This window comes from Entelurus aequoreus, linkage group LG04 (assembly GCF_033978785.1).
Source record: "Entelurus aequoreus isolate RoL-2023_Sb linkage group LG04, RoL_Eaeq_v1.1, whole genome shotgun sequence".
NCBI lineage: Eukaryota > Metazoa > Chordata > Actinopteri > Syngnathiformes > Syngnathidae > Entelurus > Entelurus aequoreus.
The window spans coordinates 61,228,914-61,249,831 of record NC_084734.1 but is presented as its reverse complement, the minus strand read 5'-3'; the positions used below and the strand labels follow the sequence as shown (position 1 = coordinate 61,249,831).

General features: G+C 38.5%; 1 protein-coding gene across 3 annotated transcripts in view; it reads left to right on the top strand.

The window, feature by feature from the left end:
• il1rapl2 (interleukin 1 receptor accessory protein-like 2) overlaps positions 1-20,918 on the top strand; it is a 631,449-nt gene that overhangs the window by 374,109 nt on the left and 236,422 nt on the right. For 2 of the 3 annotated variants that reach the window (XM_062045414.1, XM_062045413.1), the window contains exons 3-4: positions 7,862-8,031; positions 11,621-11,724. In XM_062045414.1, the coding sequence (XP_061901398.1) occupies positions 7,862-8,031; positions 11,621-11,724 (274 nt within the window). The remainder of the gene's footprint in view (positions 1-7,861; positions 8,032-11,620; positions 11,725-20,918) is intronic. The other variant, XM_062045415.1, reaches the window with a different exon arrangement.

Sequence of the window (20,918 nt, the reverse complement as noted above, 5' to 3'; positions counted from 1 at the left end):
AGGCTGTGAATGGCTGTGTGTTACTGACAGGCATGAACAAAATCTGCTGTACCGAGCACAAAACAAAAACAAATTTATTTTCACTATCCCACAGGAAAAAATGTGACTTTTCCAAATGAAATGAGAAGATAAACTAAGTGCACTAAAGGTAGCAAATAGGGGATGGGAATTGGCAAGATTTTCCAGTTACGATTCTCCTTTTTGCTTAACGATTTGGTTCTTTATTGGTTCTCTTATCGATTCTTATTTGGAAAAAAAAAGCAAAACAAAAAGATGGGTGAGCATCAATCTTGTTTACTTTGGAAGTAACATGACCTTACAAAGCCCACAGTGAAGTCTGAAAGGGGAACTGCACTTTGTTTTGCAAGTTTGGCTATCATTCACAATAGTTATGAGAGACAAAAACACACATCTTTTTTTTTAAGATTCTAGAGATGATTTAAAAAAAAACACTTAAAAATTGCGGCTATTGGGAGTCACCGTCGTAGCCTTCAAAGCCCTCTAAAAAAACGTAAAAATCCTTCATCAACATTTTGTATACACACTGCAAATATTTATATAATGTTGTAACTGACACAATCATAACAATATGTAATATGTTCAATATTTGCCATATTTTGGTAATTTTATGCATTTACGGGAACCTCTTTCCTCGACTTTTTTTCCTTTACCGTTTCCATAGCAGTGCACTTCCAACTTTCGGCAACAACTGTGTGTTTCCACTTCCGGAAACAAGCGTGTGTGTGTTCTAATCCTGGCAGACTCAACAAAGACGACTATTTATGGACATATGAGGATTCACAACCTTATCTTTTTTAACCTGCATATACAGATGATGAACTGCTGCTTGTAGAAGCCAGCAAGAACACAGTGTAAAACGTTGGAGCAGACGAATGCTGAGAGAGTGAGGTCGGCATGACTTGGCGGTGTAAATATGGAGCTTAGAGCTAAGCTATGCTGAAACAAATAGAGTGCTTACCCCAAAGTCAAATTCCCCGGCTAGCTGGACCAAACAGAAAACTGTCCATCGAGTGAGTCACTTTAATATTGATCATGGCACATGCAACATGTCATGCTTGTTATTACAACTACATACACTGTCGAGCTAGATGTGTACAAACAAAACATGAAATGTGGGCTAATACTTTGCAGATAATGTAATATGATTGTTCATGTTTTTAGTCAGTACAGATTAGTGTTTTATCGCATTATATTGTGCATTACAAACTCAAAAGTGATTCAGCTGCTGATGCAAAAGCTAGCTCACCTCTTACCGTAGTTAGCTTACAGCTAATGCCGAAGCATGCCGTCGCAAGACGATGTGTTACTACGCTAGATAAACAGTTACTCCGTGTTCGTTACTACTAAAACAATTTCGCTACAGCTTGGTTATTATACAGGTCATGGAATGAAAATGAAGTATTGTTTACGTTTTTTTTATGTATTTTTAAAGGGATTAAGAGGCCGAATTGATTGCTCCCATCAGCTGAATTGCCATTCACCAAGAACGAGATGAGTTTTACAAATTAGAATGCAAACAATATATATATATATATATTTTTGTCTCTCATAAGGAATGATAGGCAATATAAGAATAAGAGGCACGTACCTGCCATGATCATCAAAATCATAACAAATAACAGCTTAAAATACTTCACTTGACATGTTATGAGTTAATATCACATATTAGTTTCACATTTGAAGTTGATTTGCTGACATTAATGGACTTTTACATGATATTTACTTTTTTTGAGTTTCAACTGTGTGAGAGTAAAAATCTGGTGGGAGGGAAAACATGTGGCTTTTCTCTGACTACAATTGAAAATTCACCTACCAAAAAAAGGAGTGTCCACTGTGCCAAATGTGTGCATGCTTTTGACCACAAACTATAGTCACAAACTGACATCACTACACACGTTGCATAATGACGTCATTCCCGCCTGCAGGAACTGTAAAGAGAATCGTTTGAAAAATGGCAAGCGATTCTAAGGAATTGACACGCTGGGAACCGATTCTCATCCCTAGTATCAATACATTTTATGTCACTGCTTTAGAGTTTAAAATATTGTGAATATTTCAAATGTGCAGCGTCCTCAGGGTCAGCGCGTTGTCCCTATTTGCGATAGTGATGCATCATCTAAAGAAGCAAACATGATATTGGCTAAAATAGACTACTTTCAATTCCATGGTAGGTGTTTTCTCTTTAACATCCATCCATTCATCCATCCATTTTCTACCGCTTGTCCCTTTCGGGGTCGCGGGAGGTCGCTGGAGTCTGTCTCAGCTGCATTCGGGCGGAAAGCGGGGTACACCCTGGACAAGTCGCCACCTCATCGCAGGGCCAACACAGATGGACAGACAACATTCGCACTCACATTTACACACTAGGGCCAATTTAGTGTTGCCAATCAACCTATCCCCAGGTGCATGTTTTTGGAGGTGGGAGGAAGCCGGAGTACCCGGAGGGAACCCACGCAGTCACGGGGAGAGCATGCAAACTCCGCACAGAAAGATCCCGAGCCCGGGATTGAACTCAGGACCTTCGTATTGTGAGGCAGACGCACTAATCCCTCTACCACCGTGCTGCCAGAAACAGTTCATTTGCATCCTGATACAAATGGGAAAACGATGTTTAGGTGACTATTAAATGCTTACATAAACACTCTGTCAGGGAGCTTCTCCAATCAAAACGAGTAAATATTGAAAAACAATATATCAACAAGTGATGAGTATTTATTGTGTGCCCAAACGTGGAAATTTAACTTTAGCACCAGCGCTCATTTACATGTAGTGTTATTTGTCAGCGGAGCAGAACCGTTTGACATTCAGGACCATGGACAGTGCTTTTTAAAGCAGTACTTAACAATTTGACTGTGAAATAACAGCTTCAGAAATATGTTAATGGTCCCCTGCCATGCAATAAGCAGAAAAGTATAAAGTGTAATATTGATATTGGTATTGCAACTTCAGTTCACTTCCTTCAGTGGTGTACCCTAGAGGTGTGTGTGTGCAGAAAACATCGCACAGGGCGATGTGATGCGTCTAGTGCAGTAGCCTTGGAGTAGTAGTACCTGTAGTTAGTGCATGCTGCATGCCGCTTTTGCTTGCTATGCTGCATGCTGCTTCTGCCTGATACTCATTGCTTTCAGCTAGTGCCGCCGGCTAGCCCTCTGTCTCAGAGGGCGAAAAGAGGAGCCGAGTGCATAAGCCTCCTCAGCCGGTACATAGCCTCTCCATTGTCAAGACTCGTACATGCCTCCTCGTGGCCACACACGGTAACTGGAACCTCGCGGTTCCAGGCTAAGTTGTACGGGATCTCGGAGCAGCAGGGGGCCCCAGAGACGGGGCATGCAGGCCCACCGGTGTGTGGACATGCCCTGGTGCCCAGTCAACCCCTGTCCCAGCTATGGGTAAATAACCCCAGCTATGGGCGAATAGTGAAAACCGCCTCAACGGTGGACCAGGCGGAAGATGGCGGCAGCGGAATGCACCACAACGGCTGGGAAGGCGGATGAAGGCTGCAGCAAAGACGGGTCCCCAGTCGTCTTGGTCTCCATGCCACTGGACCCTGGCCCGCTCAATGCCAAGGACTGTGTGGTGGCTGACCGTGCACCAGTCTCCCCACATTAAAAGATTCCACGCACAGGCGTCCTCTACGGAGGACAGTCATACTCGTTTCGAGTGACCGCCGACGACGACCCTAGAGGATGTTTTTTCTCATATGTTTTTAGGTCCAGCCTCTGTACTGATGCTACTCCTTAGAACTTTGTGTGGTCTATTTTCCTTTATAAGACATGCTATGATATGTTCGGTTTCTGACATCCACATAATTTATTTCAAAGCAGTTTGTCGTTTTTAAACAACACATACTGCCGTTATATAATGTATGGTATCCTGTTCATTCGTCATTAATTTATATATGTAGGTTTATATGTAGGTTGACGGTTGGGTAAATGTGTTTATCTTTGTTTGTGATTTGCGGAAACTTTGCCATTGTTTCCAAAATTGGACACTTGTATGTATTTAGGTGAGATTATCTTGGTTGCATTTTGAGAGAAAATCCATTTGCAGGGGATAATATTTGCTCATGGCGAAACTCCGCCCACACAATCAAACACAGCTGTGCTCCAGCATGTACACTGACACATAACCATGATGGAGACAAATTTAACACCCACGCATGCACAGTCACACATGCAAAAGCTGATGAGAAAGCACTGGTGAATTAACCATTGGATTCAGCTTTGGTAGAACGGCCAGCAGATGTGTATGGCTTTTTGGCTCCATGCTCTCTGAGTGTCTTTCTTTAGTGATTGTGATGTGATGAGTGTATGTGTGTGTGTGTATGTTTATTGTTTATGTGAGTCATGGGATGTTATACAAATGAATGACTTTAGCCCAAGGAGCCAAATGTGTATCTCAGTTTCTCACATTGGTCAGGTCTTGTCAGCTCAACATTTCTGAATGGCCAACTTTGGCTGGCCTCTATTCCTTCATTTTATTTTTTTCAATTAAATTTTCAAAAACACATTATAACCGGAAGGTCTTTGTTGCTTGTTGTTCCAACTCAGTACAGTAGATGGCATCATAACTATCCCTTAACACACCTCATACACCACTGCTGAATCAATCGTACATTATAGCGCATATGTTCATCATTTTGATGAAGAGTATCAGACGTGCTATGACGTGTAATATATATATATATTTTTTTTAAATGAGCGTACCTGTACATGGAGCACAAAAAACACCCACTGCAACCCAATGCCGTAGATGCATTGCAGTCCTGCGGGAAACACTGAGTCCAGCGATTTGTTCTTTGGCTTATGCAGTTATGTTCACAGCTGTTTTTAATGTTGAGTACCACACAAAACTATGAAGTAAATGTAAGTCAAAATATGTGTAGAGATGTAATACAGACCAAGAGAAGATATTATTGAATGACGGAACAGTTTTTTTAACAAGTTTTAAAATGCATATAATTTCTCGTCTCTGTCAGCACAATTATGAATTATTAGCCACTGCTAAATGGAAGCTCATATGATACTTCCAGTCTGACAGAACAAATCAGTAAAATATTTTGATTTATGGAATATATTTCCAATGTATTAGTCACTTGTACGGTGACAAGAAGCCGTCTCGTTGTATTTATGATTTAACTGTTGAAACAGTATACTGTTCAAATATGATAATTTACCTGTTTGTCTTGTTATTTTACCAGTAAAGGATCCTGAATTTAAAGCCTTTTTTGGAAGATGTGTGTAGCAATTATATTCAGACTTGAAGCTCACTCCTGCTATCTGAAAATAAATTATTAGGCAACATTGCATGGACATGAAGGGGAAATTTAAAAAAAAGGACAATGTTCCATTGTAATCTGTTTAACTTGAAAGAGGGGACTTAAATTTCAACAGCACATGCATTTACTACACACCCTGGCCTGGGTCATTTCATTTATGTTGTCTACCTTAAAGCAATCTCCCTCTGACCTGTGTTGACAAGGAACCTTACAATCATATTGAACTACCTTTGAACTTTGCTATGAGTTATTTACCTTCTTCAGCAAAGTACTTGCGCTTGCAACTGTGTTTGGCCCCATGGAGAAGAGTGACCTTGCAGTTATGTGTAGTGTTAGAGTTCATGAGTCAGACTGTACGTGGCCATGAACACCTAAGAGGCTGAGCCGAGCTAGTTGTGTTACTGATGTTGTTTTGCAGGTCAAAGCGATTGATGATCTACCACTACTCGCCATTTTTATAACATCTTGACAGATGTTTTGGACAAAATTATCGTTGAAACCTAATCTTGCGAAAGTGGGGCTTATGGAAACCAAGGTAACCCTGTATCCAGTTAATATCAAGTTGGTTGACTGTGTGATGCATCATCTAAACCACTATTAGCAGTTTAGAACACATTCATTGAGCTGAAATTAAAGTTGTATCTTCATTTTATGGAAATCTTGAATGCTGTCACTGAAGGTTTGGGTTTGGTCAAGTAGACTTCTATCTGTTTCCACCCAAAATATGAGAAATTGCTGGAGAAGGAAGCATGAATGGGACACTACCTGGCATGCACGAACACAAACAGCACAATCATTGGACAACAACTGAACACAGACAGATCTCAACAGAGCCAGAGTAATTACATTGTTGGTTATAACACACACAGGGCGGGTGCACACCTGACACAGAAGGTCTGGATGAGGCTTCTTAGACATTGTTACAGGAGTGAATAGAGCGTTAGTCTAGTAGGAATTGATTGCCAAGACAAAAGAGGGGTGACTGAATAGCTCAGGTGATTTACTTTGAAAGAGTATCCAACAATTTTAAAATACATACAAACACAGCATATTAGCTTAGGAACCAAATCTAAATTTGACAGTCTCATGTTAGGCGTTAATAAGCAAAACATTTTGAAATAGTTACTTTTACTATAGTGTTCATTGTGAAGGATTCCAAGATTGAATGACTGCCATTAAACAGTCTTTGCGTAGCGATATACTAAATCTCCCATGATTTAATGCTTATTGCAAAAGCTATACATGTATGTATGTGGTATTACATTTCCAGCACAATCTTGAACAAATTAAGTCTTTAAATTGTTGGTTGTCCCTTGATTGCAAATATGCACTGATGTTAATTTTTTTAACAATACAACAATATGTCATGCTAATATTGCACAATTTTCAAAAAAATATAATGCTATTGAGAAAAAATGTTAGACAAAACCGTGTGAATGTTACTCACTCTGCCTTACAAATTAATCAAATGGTTAGGCTCAGCCCCCTGGGACCCGAGAGGCACACGCGATAGAAAATGGATGGATGGATTGGATTAAAAATGTATAAATTACATACAAAAAAAATATTTAATTGTGTCATGGTCATCCTTCTTTAAAGATGTAATGATATATTTTCATCTAAGCTGACTGCAGACTTAAACCCTGATCCAAAAGGCTGACATTTGGTGATTCATCAATCATCGGACATTTGTAAAGAATACAGACAGCTGCTTTGCATTGTGTCTCTTGTGGCTGTGGTCAATAAGCAAAACAGAGGAAGACAATACGCATATGAAGCTGATGAGGTATTTCTGGGGTGTATGGCAGGTCAGAAAGCTTTATCTCTTCAGGACAGTACTGTTTTATTTTAAGGCCTCACAGTAAGTGCCTCAGGCACTTTGAACAGGGAGCATGTATCTTAGCCTGAGACTAAGGAGAAAGTATAAGTCACAGGAGCATGCGAGTGAGGGCAAAAGAAAATACAATATGGAAGAGAATGAATGTAAAAGCAACTTGTTTGTGGTTCATTCCAGGTACCCAAGTCTCACTCGAACATTGCCGATACAGTATATTTTGCCTCCTTTACCTCTTTTTCCTTTCATTGAATATGTAATGTCACATTTTCTGTTCTTTTCTCTTTTTTCAAATGTGTTTCCTTATAAAGACAACTATTTCAAAATAAATTATGGTAACACTTTAGTATGGGGAACACATTCACAATTAATTAGTTGCTTATTAAAGTAACAAAAACTTAATTTAGAGTTATGTGGACACTAGGGGAACATATAAGGGTTAGGGTTACTAATAAGCAATACTTCTGAAGTTATTGAGGGAAGACTCGTAGTTAATGGCTTACTGGTTGTATAATAAGGCCATGCAGAATAAGACATTAATAAGTACTTAATAATGACTAATTAAGAGCCAATATGTTACTAATTTGCATGTTAATAAGCAACTAATTAATGGTGAATATGTGTTCCCCATACTAAAGTGTTACCCACATTATTTTTAACAGTTTAATGGAGATTTTGTATGTCACTGCAATGTCAATTTATGTGGTATTCTGTATTTCTTCCATCAGTTGATGGGTGTATCGACTGGTCAGTGGATCTGAAGGAGTACCACGTTCTGGCTGGTGAACCAGCACGAGTGAAATGTGCCTTGTTCTACAGCTACATCCGCACCAACTACACCATGGCCACCAACGCCAAACTGCGTCTCATCTGGTACAAGAACAAAGGAGATGCAGAGGTAAAAAAAATAAAAAAAATAAAATCTCAAAGGTTTGTTGGCGTATTAATTTTCCAGAGGCAAAATGAGGTTACAGGCATTGTGCAGTAGGTATGGCGTTCATAGAAAACACATTCATCAAAAAAATCTGCTGTGTTGCATGAAATTAAATAAACCTGATCCTATTGGCAGCTTACTGAATGTGAAATGCTTACAGAATGAATGAACCTGTTCAATAACCTCATACATCTCTAAAAGTTGCCTCCCCCCAGCTACGGTGCCTATGTACCTCTTACATTGTGATATTACATACACTATACTGTTGTATACTGTACACTTTGTAAACACCAGGAATATAATGGCGTCTCTCTATCAGATTGCTGGTTATAACTCTAAAAATAAACTAACATGTGTATATTTTTCCAACTCTAAAATTGATAATACACACCGGTGACTCATTTGTGTGTGAAACGCTAATTGTTGCAAACAATTTATCCAGTAATACTCATAATGCCGACGACGTGTGGCCTTGTCAACTGCCACAATTGAGGTAAATCCAAACCCCTCTATACCGGTACTCAAAAGTTCCGCGGTACTTATGAATTGAAAACGGTACTATACTGCCTTTGAAAATTATCTGTATTTTTTCTATCCACATCCTTCCGTGCAGTGGTGACGTTGCTGAGCCGAGGAGCATGTTGACTGTGTCAGCTCGCACACACTCACAGAGTACACATGCAGAAATAGCATGCAGAGGAAAAATGGCAAATAAAGGAAATTCTACTGGTTAACAAAGATGGTGCCTGAAGCGCAATATGGAGTTATTAGGTTACAGGAGGTGCTTTAAAACATGTCTCGCCAAAGGTGGCATGAATAAAGTATTACAATATTTGCTTCAAAGTTAGATAAACATTGTGATAACAATAATCGAGACGTGCAAAATGAGTTTAAAGGTCATGTAGTTAACTATCTCCCCCACTCTGCACATATCGTAGACGTGCGGACAGCTGCTTGGTTTCATGCCAAATATTAGCGGAGTCCAAACCACCCATGTAGCACAAACTAATGCAAGTGAAATGACTGACTTTTGTAAAAAAAAAATGCTACAATTTGTGTTTTATCTTGAAGAATAAGTGTTTTACCTGCTACATGTCTTATATGTGTACTTTTATACATAGTTTTGTTTTTAGTATTTACTAATATTGTATTTGTCTTAAAGCACAGACCAATAGTGGCAATCATAATCATAAAGCATTTAAAACAATGTCAGTAAAGCTTTTTATTATATTCTAACCTTATCCTAGATTATGGCAGGTTGTGTTTAATATATCCATCCATCCATCCATCTTCTTCCGCTTATCCGAGGTCGGGTCGCGGGGGCAGCAGCTTAAGCAGGGAAGCCCAGACTTCCCTCTCCCCAGCCACTTCGTCCAGCTCCTCCCGGGGGATCCTGAGGCGTTCCCAGGCCAGCCGGGAGACATAGTCTTCCCAACGTGTCCTGGGTCTTCCCCGTGGCCTCCTACCGGTCGGACGTGCCCTAAACACCTCCCTAGGGAGGCGTTCGGGTGGCATCCTGACCAGATGCCCAAACCACCTCATCTGGCTCCTCTCGATGTGGAGGAGCAGCGGCTTTACTTTGAGCTCCCCCCGGATGGCAGAGCTTCTCACCCTATCTCTAAGGGAGAGCCCCGCCACCCGGCGGAGGAAACTCATTGCGGCCGCTTGTACCCGTGATCTTTTCCTTTCGGTCATAACCCAAAGCTCATGACCATAGGTGAGGGTAGGAACGTAGATCGACCGGTAAATTGAGAGCTTTGCCTTCTGGTTCAGCTCCTTCTTCATCACAACGGATCGATACAGCGTCCGCATTACTGAAGACGCCGCACCGATCCGCCTGTCGATCTCACGTTTCACTCTTCCCTCACTCGTGAACAAGACTCCGAGGTACTTGAACTCCTCCACTTGGGGCAGGGTCTCCTCCGCAACCCGGAGATGACACTCCACCCTTTTCCGGTGTTTAATATGTATAATTGTAAATTGTTCTTTCAGTGCAACAAGAAAAGCCCAGTGTGTTTAATGCCTTGTAATTTAAATCTTCTAAAATGGTTCTTTGAGTGCAATAAGAATCAAATGTTTAATGTATCAAAAGATTTCTTGTTAAAATTAAGCCAAAAAATATTATTTTTTATGATCCAATTTATTTTGAAAAGTATTGAAAAGTATCAAAATACATGTTGATACTGGTAGCAAAATATCGGTTTCGGGACAACCCTAGACACAAAGCACAGTGATTCAACAGAAAATCGTATTTTAAACAAACAAATAACGTAAAAACACCTCCCTTGTCATAGCTGAAATAATATCGAATATACAGAAAATAAATCAGTTAACTTGTTTTTGGCCTGCAGGGGATCTGAATGATGCCACTTCCTGTGGACCATGTGACTAGTGGAATATTTCACTTTTTTCAGAGGGGTTAACATATAACAGTACTGAGTTTACCCAGAGAAACTACTAAAGTGTACATTTTAACCACAATTTCTATATAGATTTTTAAGAACATAAAGTTACAGTAATAACACAAATATGTAAAAAAGATATAACTTCTGAAGGATTCAGCATAATTGATGGTATAATATAATTCAGTGGTTCTGTATTTATTTTCACCAAGTACTACCTCAGAAAAAACTTGACTCTCCAAGTACCACCATAATGACCAACATTAAAATACAGGAGTGTAGTTGGCCCAAGTATTCATTAAAAACAAGAGAGAGGTTTTATTTGACAAGTAATCCCAATGTTTTGGCCACTGTCACATTACACACATTTTGAACGGTAACACTGTTTGAATATTTTGTTAAGTGATTATTTGGCGTACCACTAAAGGGATCAATGTAACACATTTTCAAATTCAAATTTTAAGATGAAGGGATGGACAGCAAATTATATTTTTTCAGTGTCCAATTTAGTTGAAATTAATCGTTTTAATCTTATGTATTAGGACTGTGCTGACCAATCTGCCACGATCAGTATCGGCCCATTTGCGGTCGAGAAAGAGAATATGTAACTATTGTGCGTTTTGTGTTAATATTGTTAAACTGTCAATAGTACTAATAAATAAATCGAAAAAAATACAGTTGATACCTGTGATTAGTATCAGTATTGGTATCAGCCGATCTCACTCATGGATGATCAGGATCAGCAGCATGAAACCCATATCGGAACATCCATAGTATTTATTAAATGTGCAATTAGAACACTGGTTTTGACACATTGTTTAGTAAAAAATAATCATGATAGTGTGCATTCATACATTTTATTTAAAGTGTAGCTGGTTCGGTTTTAGTTTTTCCCTCCATATTGATGGTCATTATTCATAGTTTTTTTTTTTATATATTCGACCTCTTTGAATTAAAATGATTCCAGATTGCTCTGGTCTGTTTTTAGTTTTCAGGTATGTATTCTGTTAAAACCAAACATTCCTTAATTTTTTCTTAATACATACCTTCATGTTTAAAATACCAAACGACCAACGCTGCAATGAATTTTAATGAAGATAAATGTATTTCAGCAAGTCATATTCATTCTGCATTTATTCTGCACCTTCCAGGAGCCCATTATCTTCTCAGGCCATAGGCTGAGTAAAGAAGATGACTCAATCTGGTTCAGGTCTGCAGAAATGGAAGATAATGGCTTCTACACCTGCGTACTAAGGTAAAGTGGAGACACCTACCTATATTATTGTGTGAAACATCACACTCACATCTCAAACGAGGCATTGTTGAGATCACTTCTTTGTAGGTACAGTGCATCCGGAAAGTATTCACAACGCTTTACTTTTTCCACATTTTGTTATGTTACATCCTTATTCCAAAATGGAATATAGTTATTTTTGTCCTCAAAATTCTACAGACAATACCCCATAATGACAATGTGAAAAATGTTGTTTTGAACATTGAAAATGTATTCAAAATGTACATAAGTATTTAGACCCTTTGCTTAATACTTTGTTGTTAGACCTTTGGCAGCAATTTCAGTCTCAAGTATTTTTGAATATTATACCATAAGCTTGGCACACCTACTGTATCTTTGGCCAGTTTCACCCATTCCTCTTTGCAGCACCTCTCAAGCTCCATCAGGTTGGATGGGAAGCGTTGGTTTATATTCAGGATGTCTCTGTACATTGCTGAAGTCATCTTAGACTAGTCCAGGGGTCGGCAACCTTTACCACTCAAAGAGCCATTTTGGCAAGTTTCACAAATTAAAGAAAATAATGGGAGCCACAAAAAAAATTTAAAATTTAAAATGAAAAACACCGCATACAAAGCTTAAATTGCTTTGTGCTATGTTAACCAGGGGTCTCAGACACACGCACCGGCACGCACCTTAATATGGAAATTTGATGTTAGTTCGGCCCGCGAGTTTTGAATGAATGGCGCTTGATAGCGTCATACTTGCCAACCCTCTCATTATTTCCGGGAGACTCCCGAATATCAGGGCGTGATGGCAATGCTTTTGGCGCCCTCTACAGCCTGCCCAAACAGTGTACCTGCTCGACCACATGTAGAATACAGCTTCAGCTTGCTCACGTAAGTGACAGCAAGGCGTACTAGTTCAACAGCCACACAGCTTACACTGACGGTAGCCGTATAAAACAACTTTAACACTGTTACGTTACAAATATGTGCCAGACTTTGAACCCACACCAAAAAAGAATGACAAACACATTTCTGGAGAACATCTGCACTGTAACACAACATAAACACAACACAACAAATACCCAGAATCCCATGCAGCCCTAACTCTTCCGCTCAACCGACGCACGGAGGGGGGGAGGGTTGATGTGTGGGGGGGTTTGTAGGTAGCGGGGGTGTATAATCTAGACCGGAAGAGTTAGGGCTGCATGGGATTCTGGGTATTGGTTGTGTTGTGTTTATGTTGTGTTACGGTGCGGATGTTCTCCAGAAATGTGTTTTTCATTCTTTTTTGGTGTGGGTTCACAGTGTGGCGCATATTTGTAATGTAACAGTGTTAAAGTTGTTTTATACGGCTACCGTCAGTGTAAGCTGTGTGGCCGATGACTAAGTATGCTTTGCTGTCTAAATGCTACATACTAGGGATAAGCGATACCACACTTTTAGGATTCGATACGATACCGATACTTGATATTGCCTTTTAATCGATACCGATACGATACCATTAATTTCTTATGGGCAATTTTTGTCAGTCAAAAATATTATTACTATTGTTATTATTTAAGACAAATCACAAGACAAATACAGACCATTTATACCACATTTATTATGGTCAATATATAATAAAAGTAAAATTAAAATAAATAACATAAATATATAAAATAAATTAAATATTATATATAATAATAATTATATATTATATATAATAATAATTAGATATTAGGGCTTTCCAATTAACTGTCAAATCTGAATCGCAAGAAGCTGCAGTTATTTTTTAAAGTTTGTGATATAATTAGCAATTAATGAAATATGAAATAGGCTAATGTTTTCGAAATGTAAGAAATGATGTTACAGATTAAAACCAAAATCACATTCAATCATATATTTCAAGATTTTCTTGGAAAAAAATAAAACTAATGCAAAGATGAAGAATCTCCAAATTGTATCTCTTTCTTATCTTGTTTTAAATATTCAAGCAATTTTCAACTAACAGTAAATTCCCCTGTGTGGAAATTATTTGAATTTAGGATAATCATTTAAACAAAAATATTCAGTAAACATTACTAAAAAAAAAAAAACAATGCCTGTTTTAAGCCAACAATTGGACAACACTGGATATGCCTGGCTGCATCGCTGTCGGCTGGCTGTGTGTGTGTTGCACGTTGACGACGCTCATTCGCTGTCTCCTGTGACGTGACTGGGCCAGCTCTATACTCTGCCAGGTACAGGGGTGTCCCAGCACATAGTAAGTTAAGTAAGTAATCAAAAACATCTGAAAGTGATGCTTGCACCCCCCACACGCCGTTTTTTTGGTTTATATCGATACTTTTTTCAGAAAAGTGATGCCAAATGAGTAGCGTGTGAGTATCGACATATCGATACCACAGGATCGATACGCACATCCCTACTACATACAACATGTGGCCGGGCTGGCACGCTGTTTGTAAATGCTATAGAGGACGATTACTGCAGTGCAATTAGGGCACGCCCTTAATTTAGTAATTAGAGTGAAAATAGGATTATATTTGCCCTGGGAGTTTTCTAGGAGAGGCACTGAGATCCATAAATCTCCTGGGAAAATCGGGGGGTCGGCAAGTATGCAGCTGAGCCGCATCAGAGTGGTCAAAGAGCCGCATGCGGCTCCGGAGCCGCGGGTTGCCGACCCCTGGACTAGTCAGTGAGGTGACCAAGAACCCGATGGTCACTCTGTCAGAGCTACAGCATTCCTCTGCAGAGAGAGGAGAAACTTCCAGAAGGACAACCATCTCTGCAGCAATCCACCAATCAGGCCCAGTTGGTAGAGTGGCCAGACGTCAGCCATTTCTTAGGAAAAACTCCCCAAAGATTGTGGCATTGTCTTCAAAAAGACTGTAATTGCTGCCAAAGGTGCATCGACAAAATATTGAGCAAAGGCTGTGAATACTTATGTACATGTATTTTTTTAGTTTATTATTTTTAATAAATTTGCCAAAATTAAAGAAAAAAATCACATTATGGGGTATTTTCTGTAGAATTCTAAGGACAAAAAATAAATGTCTTCCATTTTAGGATAAGGCTGTAACATAACAACATGTGAAAAAAGTGAAGAGCTGTGAATACTTTCCGGATGCACCGTAAAGAAGTAGGTCTGTGAAGATCCATAATATTTTTATTTTTATATTTTCCTTAACCCTAGCGATTTAGCCCTCATTGTATGTTTGCAGGTCTATACTGGGGCCTGATCTACTTAAGATTTGCATGTATTAAAACACATGCTAAGTGTGTGATTCATCAAGATTAAAACTGTTGTGGGGCAGTGACTAAATATATCGACTATTTAGCAATATAATTTTATAATTGTATAGCTACCGAAGGACTTATTAAAGTAAATTAAATTGATACGTTTTAGTGTCTGGCATTTTTTTTAATAAAGTTTGTTTTATATATGGAAAAAAAACTTTTTGTGATATGAATTTTCATGCATCTGGAACATTGCAGTGCACGCTTGCAGTTAGCGCCAGCCAGCGTCTCCCATGAGTGCATCTTCAGGGTGTAAAAAAAAGGGGGTTCCATTGTAGATGCACCGCAGGACTGCGTCTAAAATGCCCATAAAAAGTGGTACAATGTTGTCTGCTGAATGTTTCAAACATAGCAAAACAAAAATGGTAGGCGCCTGATAATGTGGATGTGCAGGAAATTAGTATATACATGGTGAAAGCTGCATAGTACACGCAAAAACCCTATTTAAATTGGACTGTCTGCACCAGTTATCAATTGTAAATCACATACAACAATGTACAGTACACCCAATTTTATATTTTGCATATTTTGTTAAGCACGTGGTATTTGGATTGTAGTATTTTAGGTTATTTGCGTTTCAATCAGCTTTTTCATTTGGAAATATTATGCTTGTCAGGATGTAATCAAACCTATTTGCTCGACAACAACATTGGATTTAGGTCCGTTTTGGATCGTCATCAAAACAATTGGATTTGGAAAAAAAAAAGTATACTAATACCAGGTTTTTCCACAAATTTGAATAAGGTCAAATTACTTGATACTTTCATATTTTGCATAAATATCTGCATTGTTTTTTTCATTTATTTTGAGTATTTATGATGGGTTGCAAATGAAAGGTACAAACTACCTTTTATAAAAAAAAATATTTGAAGTGTACAGGGAATAGCATTGAAAAAATATCAAAACTTTAGTTGACATCCTTTTGAACAGCTGCCCTTTCTCAAAGGCCACCACGGTCAAACACATTACAATATATGCTCACAAATCCTCTTCAACGTGGCAGCTCGTTAACTATGGCGTGTGTTACTGGTTCAAAATTATATGTTTTAAAACTGAAAACATATAAGAATACATATGTTACTCCAGTATTAGTGGTTTGAATGAAGGAAGGTGTACAGTGTATAATGCTTGCAGCATGTTTAAAGTTACCTTCCTCTTGGCAGCCCAAAGAGCATTTTTAAGATGTCTGCGGGCAATGGCAGTGGATATTATTGTACTGGCATGTTTTTATCAGAGCTGGTCTACATGTCTTTACAATATAAGACATTAAAAAACTGTAAATATATTTACTCTTCTTCAAACTGGCTGCCTGTTTGTTTCTGGATATAGTTTGCTCTTAAGCTGTAAACATACTTGTTCATCTGATTAACTGCTAATAGATTCATAGAGAGGTTCTGTCCACCAAGTGCCCTTTAAAATTAACATCTCTCTCATTTATTTTAAATAATTGGTTGTTACCAGAACACAGTTTTCCTGTTTAGGCAACTCTTCTATTACTTGTTACTACCACAAGGGTAAGAAAACCAGGCTTGCTTAAATGATTTAACGCCATTGCAAACATCTTAGAACAGAGGTGTCAAGGTCCTTTTCACTGAGGGCCACATTGCAGTTATGTTTGGCTTCTAACAGTGAATACTATTATTACACAAATATTAATGCATTTTATTAGTAGATTTTTTTTAAACTAAAATGTTAAAAAATATATGGTAAGTTGCATTAATTTCAACTCAAATTTTAGTGTATATTACAGTAAATGGAAAAACATGACTGCAGTTTTTATGCAAAAAAAATAGGCAGCTCGGTTGCCAGAATTTTACTGTAAAACTTACATTTGTTTTTTTTACCGTAAATAAAACAAAATGCAATTTCACAGTAATATTTTGGCACCTGAGCTGCCATTTTTTTTGTTTTTGTTTATTTTTAACGCAAATCAACAACTGTAGATTTTTCGGTGTATTACTGTAAATGCCGAAATGGCTCCACAGTTTATTACAGTAAAAAAAAGTACAGTTTTTTTCATTTAGAGAAAAATGATGTAACAAAACTGAGTAAATTGCACAATTTGATGGATATCTTGCTTTGAAATAATTAGTATTAATATTTATTTATATTTAAAAAATGGTTTGAATGTTTGATAATATATGTTGGCATAATTACACTGTATTTAAGTTAACATAAATTGCATATACATGGAGTACATATATTTTGTTTTCTCCCAAAATAGAAATAAATAATACATTTAGTGAGAAAAGTTATAGTACTTTATTGATACATATTATTTCTAGGCTTTCGAGGGCCAAATAAAATGAAGTGGCGGGCCACATCTGGCCCCTGGCCCTTGAGTTTGACACCTGTGTCTTAGAACATATTTTGGGAAGTGTTTTTTTTTTGTTAGGTTTTTTTACGGGCAACACTCTGAACATCTTTCTATATCCCAAAAATGTAAATGTTAGGATAAAGCAGTCTTTATCAAATAGTGAGAAAGGCCCCCCTGGGAGGGCACGGTGTGTGACCTTGGGGAACACGCTTTTTTTTGCCATACCAGAATATGACAAAGCGTATGTACTGTAGCACTAGGCTTCACTGTAACCACAGTGGGAGACGAGGGAAGACGGGGGTGTGGTGTACTTTAATGTTAATAAACTTACACTGTTATGTGGAGGTATAGTTATAACAATTTTACTGACAAAGTATATTATTTATTGTCATGGTGGAGAGTGGGAAGGGGGGGGGGGGGGGCGTAAAATATTTTCTTCTTACTAGGGGGGGCGTAACAGAAAATATTTGAGATGCACTGGACTGAAGGAAAGCTCTAAATTGCCATAGGTGTAATTGTGAGCATATGTTTGTTTATATGTTCCCTGTGTTGGACTGATTACCAGTCCGGGGTCTACTCCGCCTCTTGCCCAAAGTCATCTGGGATAGGTTCCAGTTCACCCGTGACCCTAATGAGGATACGCAGTAGATATAATGAATAGATGGACGTACTGCTGCGTCTGCATGTCCCAAAAACAGATACATATATTATAATATTAATATATATTATGATTTTTTTTTTAGAATAATGGTGTGTATAATAACTGGAAATTGTGTGATATCCTATATTATCCTATATTCCTATAGAAACTAAAGATCACTAGAGGGACCCTCTTTGACAACTCACTTTAAACGTGTACTTCACTTTGGTGAAGTAGTCTTTTTTTGCATTGCACCCTAAATCTCCATCCTCCCTCTCCAACCGATCCTTTTTAGCTTCCTCCTCTGCACAACCTACTCTCCTCCTCCCTACTCCCTTTTTCTTCCACACCTAATCTGCTTTGCCTTCATCTCACCAGCTGCCTCCATCGCCCCATCTTCTGCACATCGAGCTCCCTTTTCATCCACTGCATCTTGCCTCCTGGATCATCTCCCTCCCAGTATATCTTTGGCCGAATATTCACTCCTGCACCCACTTCTCTTTTACACCATCATCATACTCCCCCTCGCTCCCCCCGTGTTCTCCACCCACCTCCTATTCCTGCCAGAGCCTGACACCTATCCTCCTTAATAAGCTCTCTCTCTCTCTGTCTGCCGCTCGCCCTCTCTCTCAGCATGACAACCTAATTAGGGTTTGGTGTCTGTCATTGTCTCAGGGTCTGTTATTAACACTCTCACTCGCACACACACACACACACACACACACACACACACACACACACACACACACACACACACACACACACACACCAACCTACAGTACCATCGGATTCCTATATTATGAGAACACTGACTACTGCTATACATGGTTACAGGTTATATGCTCTTCAATCAATAAATTACCTTGAATTTGCTCTTTTTTTTATATGTATGTAAAACACGCCGTGTTTCACTTCAAAATAACTTATCGGCTCAATCGAAATAAGAGAATACTGGCATGATTAATCAGTTTAATTACAGTTTTTATTTTAACTCTGCCTATCTGAACACTCTGTTCTTGTTATTTTTTTCGTCCTTTTCCTTGGTTGGTTAATTAATGCGCTGGCAATCAGTAATAGACACACACATGCACGCACAAACACATGCACACGCACGCACACACAAAATACTCAACTGCTTTTTAAAAATCATCAATTTACATCCAAAATGCCTGAGCTAAAGAAGAAAGAAGAAAATGCTTACAAAAATGTATGAATTAAAACATTTATTTTAAATTTTTGTTGCAACGATCCCATTGAAGAGCCAGCTCTATTACGTAAAACCAACTTTTCTATCTATTGGTACCTGTTTTTGTGTATTTGGGTTCTGCATAAGTCCCAACAATTTGAAATCAAACCATGGAGGCATTGCGGAGATAATTATAAACCAACCTTGCCTTCCTTCAAACTTCCCCCAAACAAGCCATTTGGAATTTGGCCCATTTGTAACGTTTTTCCCATCGGTGACCTCAGCGGATATCTCCGTATATGGTAAACTTTTACCCTAAGTGCCTTGCGCGAGACCCCCATTTTAGTCTGATGTTGTAGTCAATAGGTTCCTTTTGAATGTCTATTCTTGGTGTTGGGTTTTATCAAATACATTTCCCCAAAAAATGCGACTTATATATGTTTTTTTCCTTCTTTATTATGCATTTTCGGCCGGTGCGACTTATACTCCGGCGCGACTTATACTCCGAAAAATACGGTACAAAGATTTAAATTATCCAAAAGTCAAACCCACAGTATAATAAAGATGGTGATGATTAATTTGGTTATTGTGAGAGCTCCTAAGTAAATAATGTCAACAGCCACCTTGCACAACATCAAATTCAGAATGTGTCAAAATCAGACTGGAAACAATCCACAAAGTCAGGTTGCAGTTATAAAGCTGAAAATAAGATATAAGTCAAGCAAATTAAAAATCAATCAGCATTCAATGAGACATTGCAGTATTCTCTGATTGTAAAGCTGAGATGTATGTAAATGGAAGGTTTGCTGTTGGAATAGGCTTTTAAACACAACACGTAAAAAACTTGCTCTTTAACAGTAACTGAAATGACAATTTAACTGGCAACAATACACAAGCAAATACCAGAGTGCATCTTAAGAGGATGTCACAGGCAAATGATCCTGTGAATGATGAATGATGACATGTTAACCGCATCCTATACATGCAAAACCAATGACTGGGAATGTTGGACTTCACTGAGGATCCCCTTTTGTTACCCTTTCTTTTCATCATTTTTATGGACAGCTATTCAAGATGCAGCCAAGGTGCAAAAGTGTGTCCAGTTTTTTTTGGAAGAGGTTGATGTTTGTAATCCAATGAGGTGCAACAACCCTGCAAATACGTTGAAATAGAAAGCGCTTGTGTTTACAAAGATTGAATTAAGCCAACTTCAATTAATGAGTATATTGTCAGCTCAATGTCCAAAGTGAAATCATAATCCTAAAATTGCACTTTGGTAAAAAATTCCTTCACATTTAAATATTTGTTTTTATTTTTAAGTTTTGTTTACATTCACATATTTGTTTATTCATTTGGCTGCTGACCAATATGTATTTGAATAAACAAGAAAAAAAATGTCATATAGTTGCAAATTATTATTGAATAGTGGCAAAACAAATTTGAATATGTGTGTCCGCCCTGAGATCGGTAGGTCGTGAATTCAAACCCCGGCCGAGTCACACCAAAGACTGTAAAAATGGGACCCATTACCTCCCTGCTTGGCACTCCGCATCAAGGGTTGGAATTGGGGGTTAAATCCCCAAAAAGGATTCCCGGTCGCGGCCACCACTGCTGCCCACTGCTCCCCTCACCTCCCAGAGGGTGAACAAGGGGATGGGTCAAATGCAGAGGACAAATTTTACCACACCTAGTGTGGGTGTGTGACAATCATTGGTACTTTAACTTTAACTTGAAATATGTTGACTTAAGTACAAAGGTTCTAATTCAGGGTTGTCCATAGTGCGGCCCGGG